General features: G+C 54.0%; 1 protein-coding gene across 2 annotated transcripts in view; it reads right to left on the bottom strand.

The window, feature by feature from the left end:
- Positions 1-12,416, bottom strand: part of WWC1 (WW and C2 domain containing 1) — a 153,339-nt gene that overhangs the window by 26,880 nt on the left and 114,043 nt on the right. For both annotated transcript variants that reach the window (XM_029219042.1, XM_029219043.1), the window contains exons 10-15: positions 8,660-8,749; positions 7,316-7,851; positions 3,443-3,551; positions 2,963-3,043; positions 2,208-2,294; positions 804-996 (exon numbers count right to left, since the gene is read on the bottom strand). In XM_029219042.1, coding sequence (XP_029074875.1) covers positions 804-996; positions 2,208-2,294; positions 2,963-3,043; positions 3,443-3,551; positions 7,316-7,851; positions 8,660-8,749 — 1,096 coding nt within the window. The remainder of the gene's footprint in view (positions 1-803; positions 997-2,207; positions 2,295-2,962; positions 3,044-3,442; positions 3,552-7,315; positions 7,852-8,659; positions 8,750-12,416) is intronic.

The following is a 12,416-nucleotide window of genomic DNA, read 5'->3' as shown; positions in this document are numbered from 1 at the left end:
GGCAAATTCTTTGTGCCTCGGTTTCCTCACTGGTGTAACAGTTACCTATTTTATAGGATTGTAGTGAGGATCAACAGAGATAATACACGTGAGGAGCTTAGCTCAGAGCCCAGCATATAAACTGCATCCAGTTGACACAAGCTATTGCATCACTGTGAGCAGTGACAACAACATAAACGGCAATGACGCTGTTATGAACCCTAGCCAAGCAGGAAAGGGATGGGAACTGATTTCCCGTGAGACCTAGCGTGTGCAGACACTTTGCTTTACATCCTTGCTACGGGGACCAGCAGTACTGGCATCACGGGGCAGCTTGACAGAAATGCAGAATCTTGCTGCCTGCCCACCCAGACTTGCTGAATCAGAATCTGCATTTTAACCAGAGCCGCAGGTAACCTGCGTGCACATGAAAGTTCGAGAGGCACTGCTTTAGTGCTTCATTTAACCCTCAGAGAACCACTTGTGAGGTAGCCAGTGTTAGCTGGTTTTACAGATAAGGAAACAGGCAGAATTAAAGAGTCTTAGGCCACACAGTGGGGAAGGCTGGTGACTCAGCCTCAGGCACAAGGGATGTGGCGCTGCAATTCCACGGCAGAAAAAGGAGCTCCCCGCTCCCCCTTCCCCTGCTTTCAATAAGTCTGGGAACAACGCTGTTCATCTGTGGAAGAGCCCCTGCCTAGAACCCAAGAGAGGCTGGGCTGATAGCACAAGCTGTGTTTCTCCAAGCCTTCTTCCTGAAGTGCAAGGTGGACCAATTCCCAGAAGGACAGAAGGCTGCACAGATAGACAGACACAGTCCTCACCAGGCACGCCTCCAGATGGCTCCTGTCGGTGGCGCAGACATCGACTCTTAAGGTCTTCTGGTGAAGGGCTGGGTAGGACATGGACACCCAGAACACCTCGTTGAACACCAGGGTGTCCGAGGCGTCCAGAGGCCGGGTCCGGAACAGGCAGGTGGTACTCTCGGAGCAGGGAAGGATAGCCACGCGAATGTTCCTAGAGGGACAGAACACAGGAGAGCCTGGGTCAGGTCAGCCCGGGTCTGGGGCTCAGGTGTTAGGCTAAACGGCTACTGCAAATCCCCATGGAAACAACAGCGGACAAGAGTTTGTAATTTCTCCAGTAGTTATGCAGTTATTCATGAGGGATGCATAAAGGCCCCAAGGACAATGTGCTGCTTTTCCTTCTACTGAATCCCCCAATCACGAGGCCCTCAAAGCTTGTGGAGCCTGAGGCCAACGGTGTGCAAACTGTTGTGAACAGAAGGATCTGAGAGGCTGCTTGTTAACACTGAGGAATACTCATACAACCGCTGGTAGGAGGGCAAAATGCCACAACTCGGGCGGCGGGGAAGGTGACAATCCTAACAAAGGTACATATGCATTCACCCTTTGACCCAGACAGCTGGCTTCTAGGCACAGATACTGCTGCACAAGTACCAGTGAGTTACACAGAAGGTTATTCATCCCGGCCCTGTTTGTAACAGCGAAGACTGCACACAAGTCCAGTGTCCAATCAATCTTGTCTCCCTTCTGTTTTGCCTGTTTTCCGGCCTGCTTTCCTCCTTCCCACGTGTCACACCCCAGACGCTGGCTGGGTGCAGGCCACAGAAATATAGGCTCCTGCTGCTGCCCTCAAGGCCTATGGTCTAGCAAAGGAGGAACATGTAGGCAGACGAGCTCAATGAATCATAAACCCGGTCTGCACAGGACTGAGCTGGGAGGCAGACAGCGCAGGTCTTTGCTGTATCATCAAGTGTAAGGTAACACCCATCACAACCTGCCAAGAGAAGCACAGTGATGGGAGCCGGCTCTTCAGAAAGGCAGGTCCGGCTCTTTCTGCGTGGAATAGTCGAGCTTAGAGCAGATGAAAGAGGCCATGACTTTCCTCTTCATCAGGCTTCAAGTTTACAAGGGCAAAGGTTTGCTCGCCACCCCTTCCCTAGTGCTGGCACCTGGCAGGGGCTCAGGACGCGTATGCGGAAGGTCTGAAGCTGTCTGGGGCGCTCCTCTTTAGAGTGAGCGTGTTTGTTGCCCTGCCTGCATCCACGTTCACGGCACTGACACCGTGCATCACAGTCATGGGCACTAAATACCGACAGAGGTTTACGGGGCCTGTTGTTGGAGCAGAACAGAGCAGGAGAGTGTCCCCTGGGATGGGCGCAGAGCGGGAGAGGATAACATACAGCCCATCAGCTACACACTCACACTTTCCGGTCTTGCTGCAGCAACAGAGCAGAAAGGTTGCTCAGCTGGATGATTAATATTGCAAACTGCTTATTCCTCTCGTCGTACCTGAAATGAAAAGGGGGCATATGGAGCCCCTGTTAGCAATGCATTTCTCTCTCCCTCCCTTAATAATCACAGATGCGGCTGCTGGCTGCTCTGGGGACTGCGGCGAGCTGGGAAGCACAGGCCCAGTGTTTGCTGCCATGCAGGGATGCAGGTCCAGAGCTGTCGGTCTGAATTTTTAAAGAGAAGCCAGAGGTTGTAGAAAACTTCCTGACATTTAAACACCGGCAGTTAATTCCTAGTTTAAAAAATATTGGGGCCAACCTGCATCAAGAGAAAACAATAAAGCTGGGCTGCAGCCCCCAAGGGTTGACTTCGGTCCAGGTGAGATGATAAGACCAAAGCCGTGGCAACAACGACCAAACAGACCAAAAGGCAGGAGGTCTTGGTCCCTGCCTGGCTCTGCCACCGGCCAGCTCAGTGAATCCGGGCAAGTTACAAGGTCTTCAAACCTTGTTTTTTCTCTTGTGTGAAATGGGGAACTGGGAGGCATGGAAAGAGACCCCCCCCCACTCCACCCCCTTTAGTTAGGAGCCCACAGCTGTCAGCAGGCCCCGCTGGTTCTGCCTGCCACGCTGGGCAGCTGTGAGGGTAAATGCTGCAGACGCCGCAGGCCAGGAGGAGACCCTGCACAGACCACGCCCCTCTGTCCCGCCCTCCCTGCCACTTACTTCAGGGCAATCTGAACCCGGGTTGCACCCACTACTTCTGACTCATCACTGTCAAAAGGAGCGGCTTCTGAGGCACCCAGTCTGGAAAGCAACACAGGAAAGAAAGAGAGTCAGGCTTCCCTGTAGTGACCAGGGGCCAAAGTCATTTTCCAGAGACAGGGTTCTCTCTGGGAGGGAGAAGCTGGGTCCTCAAGGAGGAAGGTTTGGGTCTGCTCAGCCTCCCTGTGGACCCTGCCTGCCCACAACTACTCCGGATCCCTCTCTTGAAGCAGCAGCTGTGCTCTCTCTAATACTTGCTCCTCTAGCCATACACCCTTAATAGCAATTGCGGAACTAGCAGTCACCCAAATGTGAAGCCTCTCCAGCCCCGGGAGGAGAAGCAGTCTGCTTCCTCAGCACCACCCTCCTGGGGGTTCCTCCCACACACCTGAGGAGGCCCGGGCCTTGCATACTCAGAGTTCCCAAGACTCAGGGACCCACCTCTGCACGGAAGCCTCATACACACCACTGTCCCCGGCCACGGATTCATCCGACACCGCAGCTGAGACACAGGCCACTTTCAGGTCGCACCCCTGAGCCTTATTCGCAGCTGCGAGAAGAGAGGAAAAAAGGAAGGATGGCAAGGCGGGGTTTAGACATCAGGATACTGTCGTCACAATACATCTTTTGATCCCCTCACTGTCCTAACATGGTTCCACCAAAATCCAGCCACCTCTGAACCTGACAGCAAGGTTCTGCCTTTTTTTGCGGTGAAGGAAAGGGTAGCATGTGATTGTGTTTAACGTCTCAGACTCTAGAGCCAAACCACCTGGGTTCAAATCGCAGTTCTGCCACATACTGCTTCATGACAGTGGGACACCGATTTACTCCCTCTCAGCCCTGCATTCCTCATCTGTAAAACGGGGATAATAATACCTGCCTTGCAGGGCTGTTGGGAAGACTGGATGTGGTGATAAAGGGAAGTCCTTAGTACAGAGACTGGTGCAGGAGAAGTGCTCTAGAAAAGTCAGTACCATCATCCTTAGCTACTACGACTATCACTCCCATCACTACAGCGATGTCTTCTAGATCGATCCCTACACACCTGGGGCAAAATAACAGCCCCCGGACCCCCTTGGGAGGGGCAAGAGGAGGAGGAAGGGAAGGACGTTAAGTACTGGCTGTCCTACTCGCCTATCCCATTCCATTCCTAACTCAGCCCATCTCCCCTGCCCTTGACAGAGGCCCTCAGAAGTCTCTACCCGGGGCTCAGGCCCAAGCATTCAGCACACACTGCACATTCCTTCCTTCCCCAAGTAATGGGCGCTGACGGTGTGCCAGGTCCACTGCTAAGTTCAGAGCTACTAAGGTGAATAGGACAGCTCCTGACCTCCACGCAGCAGGGGAAGGACAGATTCAGGGGCTTCAGACTCACGGCCAGCACTTCCCTGTGTGCCAGGCACATGGGCGGGGGGTGGGCAGACTAGAGAAGGGGCTGGGGATGCGGATGGTGACAGTGAGCCTGGGAGAAGCCAAGGGGCCATGTGGGCGTGGCTTTCCCAGCCTGTGTCCCACGTCTGCTGCTGCAGCCCTGGAGACCTCCCGCCTTCGGACCCACCCCTCTCCACCCTCCACTAAACCACTTAAGGAGATTAATTTGTCTGCTGACTGAACAGTGGCACTAGTCGCATAACCTGCTTAGTGTCTGGGCTCAGCCCGGCATCAGCTGGCAGCGGGGAACGCTTCTGGAGGTGGCATGAAGAAACGCCGACCTGAGACGCGAGCGGGCTCTGGCCCCCAAGCTGCACGAACGTCGTGGCGGGAGGCAGGGGGATGGGGGTCGCTCCCTGCACTCGGTTGGGGTCCCAGCATCCCCGAGCCAGCTTATCGCAGCCTTTAGACAGGGAGCACCGGGAACGCTTCTTGACCCTTGTTAGGGGTACCACCTGCACACCCCTCCTCTCCAGGGAACAATTTTCTGAAGCTTGCCACCGGCTGCAGTAGGAAGCCTGTTTTTATTTTTGTTTGAGGGCACTCGGCAAGACTCCCTTCCCGGTGAGGGAGCCCCAGGGATCTCTCAGCTCCTCTTCTAAGGAAGCGGCTGGCACACACCCAGCAGAGCCTTTAATTAACTGGGAAATCTCATCGTTTCCCCCTTGCTCCCACTGGCCCTTGCACACGAAGGAACTGATAGCTCTGGGTGCAGCGGTAGCCCTCCCACCCATTCCTGGAGCTGAGGGCTGAAGTGGGTTGAGCTTCTAGCTGGCCTCACGGGCGCCAGGACCAGGAACCCTTTGCCGACAGAGCTGGCACATGGCTCATTGTGGGTTCTGGGCAGGTGGTCCTAGAGCCAGTCCTGACTCACCGCTTCACAGCAGTGACAATGACCTTGGACAAGTCACTTAACCTTGCTGAGTCTCATTCCTTTCAGTCTGTAAGAGGAGGATAATAATAGCCCCCACCTCATAGTGGTGTTGTGAGGCTTATGTGAGTAAGTATGCCTAACCTAACGGTGCCTGTTATCTTGCACACCTGAACTTGATAAATCACCCTGCTCAGTCCTGACCTTCATACCATAGGCATGATGGCATCAGCAAGCACCAGGAGTGTCTTAGGAATGAATACACAGAGCATGATGATAAAGAGATTCATTCTTAGGAACGAATACACAGAGCTGCCTCATGTCCTAAGGGGAGCATGATGATAAAGAGATTGGGCTCTGGGGTCAGAAACACCCAGATTCCAATCCCTGCTTCCCCACCTGCTGGGGAAGCACCTCTCTGAACCTCTGTTTCCTCATCTGTGAAATGGGTATAATGGAATTAACCTATTTCATCATATAAAGCACATTGCTCACCACATAATGCACCCCAATGCATTTTAACTATTATAATTTATTATGTGGTTGCTGCTAAAGATAGAGATTTTTCTTGTAATAAATCTTAGCTGTCACCATCAGCTTCCGACCTGAATCTCAGTCCGCACCATAATGCTCTTTTCTGACCCCATGCAGAATGGGAGTCATATCATTCCCCGGCTTCAAACAGTCACACGGATCCTTGCTGCAATGAGGGTAAAACGTAAACTCCTTACCTTACACAACCCGTACTCTGCCCAATTCTCTGCCTTGTTGGTGATCTCCTCCCTCTGGCCCCTCTTGCAGCCCCTTGCTCCAGCCTCAGAGACTTTGCTCTTGCTTCTCCCAAGGCTGGCTCCCTCTCACTGCTCAAGGCTCCGTTCACATGTCGCCTTCCTTCACCACCCAATCTGAACTGGCAGCCCTAACCCAACCTGAAAGGCTCCATCACATGCCCTGTTTTATTTATTTATTTATTTTTGCGGTACGTGGGCCTCTCACTGTTGTGGCCTCTCCCGTTGCGGAGCACAGGCTCCAGACGCACAGGCTCAGCGGCCATGGCTCACGGGCTCAGCCGGTCCGCGACATGTGGGATCTTCCCGGACCGGGGCACGAACCCGCGTCCCCTGCATCGGCAGGCGGACTCTCAACCACTGCGCCACCAGGGAAGCCCTGCCCTGTTTTATTTTCTTCCTAGCGCTTTTATTGGTCTGCTTGTACAGTTATTGTCTGTGCCTTCATTTGCATGTAGGCTTCACGGGAACCAGGACCTTGTCAGTCCTCCACGCTGTATCCTTGTGACTAGCCCACATGGCATATCAGTTGAATGAAAGGATGAATGAATCCACGTACACCCATTAGCACAGGACCTGGCATTTAGTTTCAGGAGGTACTTAATATCTGTTGCCTGAATGAACCCACCATGGAAAACACTTCGCTCAAGACCCAGACCATAGTAAACACATAATAAATACCTACTGAATGAATAAATAAATCAATATACCATGTAACGATCTGGCACACAGAAAGCAGTCAGTAAATGTTGCCCATAGGGGCTTCCCTGGTGGTGCAGGGGTTAAGAATCCGCCTGCCAATGCAGTGGACACGGGTTTGAGCCCTGCTTGGGAAATATCCCACATGCTGCGGAGCAACTAAGCCCGTGTGCCACAACTACTGGGCCTGCGCACTAGAGCCTGCGAGCCACAACTACTGAGGCCACATGCCACAACTACTGAAGCCCACGCACCTAGAGCCCGTGCTCCGCCACAAGGGAAGCCACTGCAATGAGAAGCCCGGGCACCACAACAAAGAGGAGCCCCCGCTCACCGCAATTAGAGAAAGCCCGCGCGCAGCAACGTAGACTCAATGCAGCCAAAAATAAAATAAATTAATTAATTTAAAAAAACCAAAACCACGTTGCCCATAATTATCACTGGGGTCTGGAACTCAAACCCGAGCACAATTCCCACCCTCCTCTCTCCTGGAGGCTCCCGCCCTCCGGATGTGGTGCCCTGTACCTTGGCCCAGCGGCTTGCCCTCTGTTCCGGGTTCCTCCAGCCGGTACCTCTCCCGGGTGCTGTTGCCAAGGCTTAGTTCGCAAAGAGTGGCACTCAGCTCAGGGTCTTCAAACTCCAGGTTGCTCAGGAAGGCGTCTCCAGCCAGGAGGGGGTCAGCGATGAGAGGGGAGCAGGGCGGGGATGGGGAGGAGAGCGAGGAACGGGGGGACAGGGAGCTCATGGACTTTGGAGTGCCGGACAAGGAGCGCAGGGCCTGCAGGCGGCCGCCTCCCTCTGCCTTCTGGGTCTTGGCCACCTCGTCCTCGTGGATGGTGGTGATGCAGCCCGAGGGCCGGAAGCCCGTGGCCCCCTCCAGGAGCAGGAATTCCACCTTGCTCTGTAGTTCCGAGTCCAGCTGTTCGAAGGGGTCATAGTAGAGGTCGGTGAAGCTGGCCGAGGTGGAGGAGTCCAGGCTAGAGGCGGCCAGGGAGCCCCGGCTGGACGTGAGGGATCCGGGGCTGCTGCCCGAGGACAGGCTCTGCATGCTGCCAGAGAGGCTGGGGCAGGGGAGGGAAGGCGAGGACACAGAGTGGGTGGGCCACCCCGAACTTCCCCCGGAAAGCACCACGTGCACTGAGAAAGCAACATCTCATCAGACCCTCTTGACAGTCTCCAGGGCGGACCACGCATCCCCATTTCACTAAAGAGGATATCCTGAGAAGGCCACATAATCACGAGCTGGCAGAGCTGGGATTCGAACCCAAGCCAGCTGCCTTAAAAGTCCACTTTCTCCTCAATATCTGTTTCTCAAACCTCCACCAGCGGCATTCCATTTTCATATTTCTCCGTATCTGAATCCAACCCCAAATAATGCTGCTTAGCATTTTCCTTCAACTCAACTCACTTTTTACACGTTAATATAGTTTTCTGAAAAAGGAAACGTTACATCCTAAGTGTAATTTGAAAAGCACTGTCAACTGTTAAAAATATTTGATGAAAACAGAATGTTGTGATAAAATTCCAGCCACGTTGCCCACCGAGGCCCCAGCCTGAGGCCTACCCTCTCTGCGTTGTGCAAGTGGGCTGGAGAGATGTGAACGAGACACACTAGCACCCAACTGGGGCCTTCTGTTGTGTTGTCAGAGGACCAAGGAGGCTGTGGTCTGGGGAGGTGAAGGGCCCTGCCCCCAGCCACACCAGGCCCAGTGCGAGTCCCCCAGATCATCCGTCTGCCCGCTGTGCTTCTAAACGGGCACGCTCAGGCCATGGAGGACACGTGAAGGGCAGAAGCTGGGCTGGGCTGCCTCGGGACGCCTGCATATGGCCGTGCCCAGGGGAGCACTCACCCCACTGCCTACTACTCACCTTTTCAGCTGGCAGTGCAGAGCTGCTACCTGCTGGGTGGCTTCCTCAAGCTCTCTCACCAGCTGGTTCCTCTTACTGCTTAACTTCAACCTGAAGGGAGAGAAGGCATCAGTGGGGAGCTCAGAGGGAACCCGCCTCCATCTGCCCATAAGAGGAATCACAGGCATGGGCTCATGGAGATGAACGCACAGACCCACAGACGCACACGCAAGAACTTCCTGGAGGCATTATATTATGATGTTTGGAGAGGTATGGCCTCTACGTATAATCCTATACTGACCACTATATGCATCACCTGCTATATACCAGGGGCTGACTAGGAAACGTATAACATTGCCTTAAATCATTTGCACAATAACCCTGCATAGTAAGATTTTTTTTTTTTTTTTTTTTTTTTTTGCGGTACGCACGCCTCTCACTGTCATGGCCTCTCCCGTTGCGGAGCACAGGCTCCGGACGCGCAGGCCCAGCGGTCACGGCTCACGGGCCCAGCCGTTCCGTGGCATGTGGGACCTTCCCGGACCGGGGCACGAACCCGTGTCCCCTGCATCGGCAAGGCGGACTCTCAACCGCTGCGCCACCAGGGAAGCCCAAGAATTTTTTTTTTTTTTAACCACTTTATATACGAGAAAACTGAGGCTCTTAGAGCTAAATCGTTTACTTAAAGCTAGAGAGTTACTGGCAGAATTAGGAATCCACCCAACCATCCCTCCCTACGCTGTGTACAGACATGCAGAGAGAGAAGACCAAGTGAAGACATGGTAGATGACCACGTGTAGATGGCCATCCACAGGCCAAGGAGAGAGATCTCAGGAGAAACAACCCTGCCAACACCTTGTCCTTGGACTTGTGGCTTCCAGGACTGTGAGGAAATAAATTACCATTGTTTAAGTCATCCAGTTTGTGGAACTTTGGTTTGGCAGCCCTAACAAATGAATGCACCATCTTAGGGTAAAATATAGAAAGAAAAAAAAAGTAGGGTCCAGGACTGAGCTCTGAGTCTGTCATCCCAAGGCTGAATGGATGGGCAATAGTCAGCCAAGGAGCTGAAGGGAGTGGTTCCAGAGAGCCTGGGGAGGATCCAGGTGAGCGTGACAGAGTCAGAACCCGGGAGGTAAGGCCTGCACCCAGGCATGCCCACACCAGAGCCCAATTCAGCAGCTCCCTTCCTGAAGGCAAAACCCTTGAGTTTAGAAGGGATGGCTGGATATAGGCGCTGCTCAGCCCCGAGTTTCTCCTGAAATTCCCCACAGGGGCAGCTTGGGTGGGCTCCAGAGAGGGTGCTGCTCCTTGGATCTGACAGGGAAGGAGCTCCATCACCCACTCATGACTTGGGCTGCTCTCCTGCATCCACTAGATTAGTGGCTCTCTGTCTGTGGCCCACAGAGCTCCCCCACCAGAAGGGGAGGTGTGCTTATTAAATGCACATCCCTGAATTCTACTTAGATCTACTGAATCAGAAAGTCTAGGGGCAGGGCTCAGGAATCTGCATCTTTTTTTTTTGGCCACGCTGTGCAGCTTCCAGGATCTGAGTTCTCCAACCAGAGATTGAACCCGGGCCCCGGCAGTGAAAGTGCCAGGTCCTAACCACTGGACCGCCAGGGAATTCCCTGGAATCTGCATCTTTATTCCCTATTCCAGGTGACTTTTAGGCACAGTAAGGTTTCCGAGCTGCTGCACTGGCTGGGGACTGTAAGGCAGGAACTGTGCCTCATTCTCTCAGCCCCTAGCATGGCGCCCACCACATGGATGTGCTTGGAAAGTTACTGCTGAATGGAAGACTTTTCCCCAGTTGATGGGAGGGAAAGCTCATTTGCTCTGCTGAGAGACCTAGATGTTAAATCTCCCCTGGACAGATAAGGCCCACCGTTGGCATCTTATCCCCTTATGCCATCCTGCTGCAGGAGGAATGACTGACTCATTGCTCCCAGAGCACAGCCAACCCAGCCTGGGGCCTGGGAGGAAGAGTTCATTTCCATGGAAAAACCTAACCACGCCATCCCTCCACTGACACGCCCAAGGCCTCCAACACAGGCCCTGCCGTGAAGACCAGAGCTTGCTTGAGACACAACTGCAAAGTGATAAGGGAGGGGCAGGACCAGTCACTGGGGAACTGGCCTTGTGAAATTTCAGAAAAGACCACGGGGGCCGCGGCCTCAGCATGATTCTTGGCCAGCTCAGTCCCCAGCCCTGTTTTTCCAGAGTCCTGCCCGGGACTAGGGGGGCTGGCAGATGGAGCCCATAATGAACAAAATCCCGGTTTTCAGCGCAATGGACACGACTATGGAACAAAATCCCAGTTTTCAGCGCAATGGACACGACTATGGAATCTGGCCCTTCATGAGAGCAAGACCTTGAAAGGGTGTGAGGTCTGGGGTCAAGGCGCAGCCTGGGCCACCATTTCCACCTTTGTTTTCCTCTCCCCTGGGAGGAGACCACAGAGATGTGCTCTGGCAGTAAGTGCTGGTCCCCAGTAGAGTCCCAACAGGAGGCTGAGGGGACCGGGAGCCAGATGGCCTTGACCTCCCGAGCACAGGGGTGTAGCTACCAGCAGCCACACACAGATGCCGAGGCGGCCTCCTACAGGTATTGGGCTTCGCTGGCCATACGGTGTTTGCATGTGATGCCTGGCACGTGCCGGGAGGCCAAGAACACATCAAGCGCGGAAGCAGGCAGAGGACCCAGGAGGGGGGGCTGGAACCCCCAAAAGCTGCGGCTCAGCCCCTGGGGTACTGGTTAAAAATGCAAGAGCGTGGGCTCCATCTCAGGCCTGGGGAATTGGTCCCTGGGGTGGGGGCAGGGAGTCCGCACTCTAACAGGTACTGCAGCTCTCAGGAGTGCTGGGGAGGGCCCCTGGGGAGGGAGGAGGAAGCAGCATGCAGGACGGGAGTCCTGGGGGGACGTCTGTGCTTCTGATTGATTCGACACTGGGGTTTGGTAGGCCCCGTGGTGTGCTCTTCCTGGATGTGTCTCTTCCTGGCCTTCTCAAAGGCACCTTGAACAGAGAGGCTGTTGTGTGAGGTGACGAGTCTAATACTCCCATGCTGAGAGACAGAGAGAGAGAAGAGAGAGAGGAGCTCGAGGAGCAAAAAGAGAAAGAAACCTAGAGAGAGAGAACAAGAGAGTCAGACGGATGAACACAGACAAACAGGGGGCCAGAGGCAGATAGCTGAACACGGACGAAGACGGCTGAGTGGGCTTTCTCTTCTCTTTCGTGCAGGAGGCTCACAGCCGTCAGCCCGGTCCCTGTCCTTCCCAAAGCTCTCGCCTCTTCCTGCCCACGTGCCCCCTGGCTTCTCTCTGCATGTCCCCCAGGGGACCTTGCCCTCTGGGACCTCGAGACACCTGCTCAGCAGCTGCCATGGCGTGGAGGTTCTGGCTTCCCTGGACTGGCCGTGTGAACTCACTGTTCCAGGGGAGCAATCAGACCTTTGAAAGACGGGGCTGAAGGCAATAATAAAAGACCTTCTAAGTGGGCAGGAGACTAAGGCAAGCATGAGCTCCAGAGCCAGCAAGCCTGGGTTGTGATCCCAGCTCTGCCATTTGGTGATGTTGGGTGAGCCGCAGTTTCCACAACTATGAAATGGAGATTAATCTCAGGGTTGCTGGGAGGTTTAAATGAGATGATATAGCTTACAGAGTCTGGTACTTAATGGTACATTTTGCATGTAGTATAGGGGTCTCTAAGAGAATATCCAATCCTAGTTTCGAGAAACCAAAATTATGATAGCAGAGAAGAGCCTCAATTCACAATCTG

Source organism: Monodon monoceros, unplaced genomic scaffold, assembly GCF_005190385.1.
Source record: "Monodon monoceros isolate NGI ecotype Baffin Bay Population unplaced genomic scaffold, NGI_Narwhal_1 Super_Scaffold_12, whole genome shotgun sequence".
NCBI classification, from domain to species: Eukaryota; Metazoa; Chordata; class Mammalia; order Artiodactyla; family Monodontidae; genus Monodon; species Monodon monoceros.
This window is presented reverse-complemented; position numbering and strand designations above follow the sequence as displayed.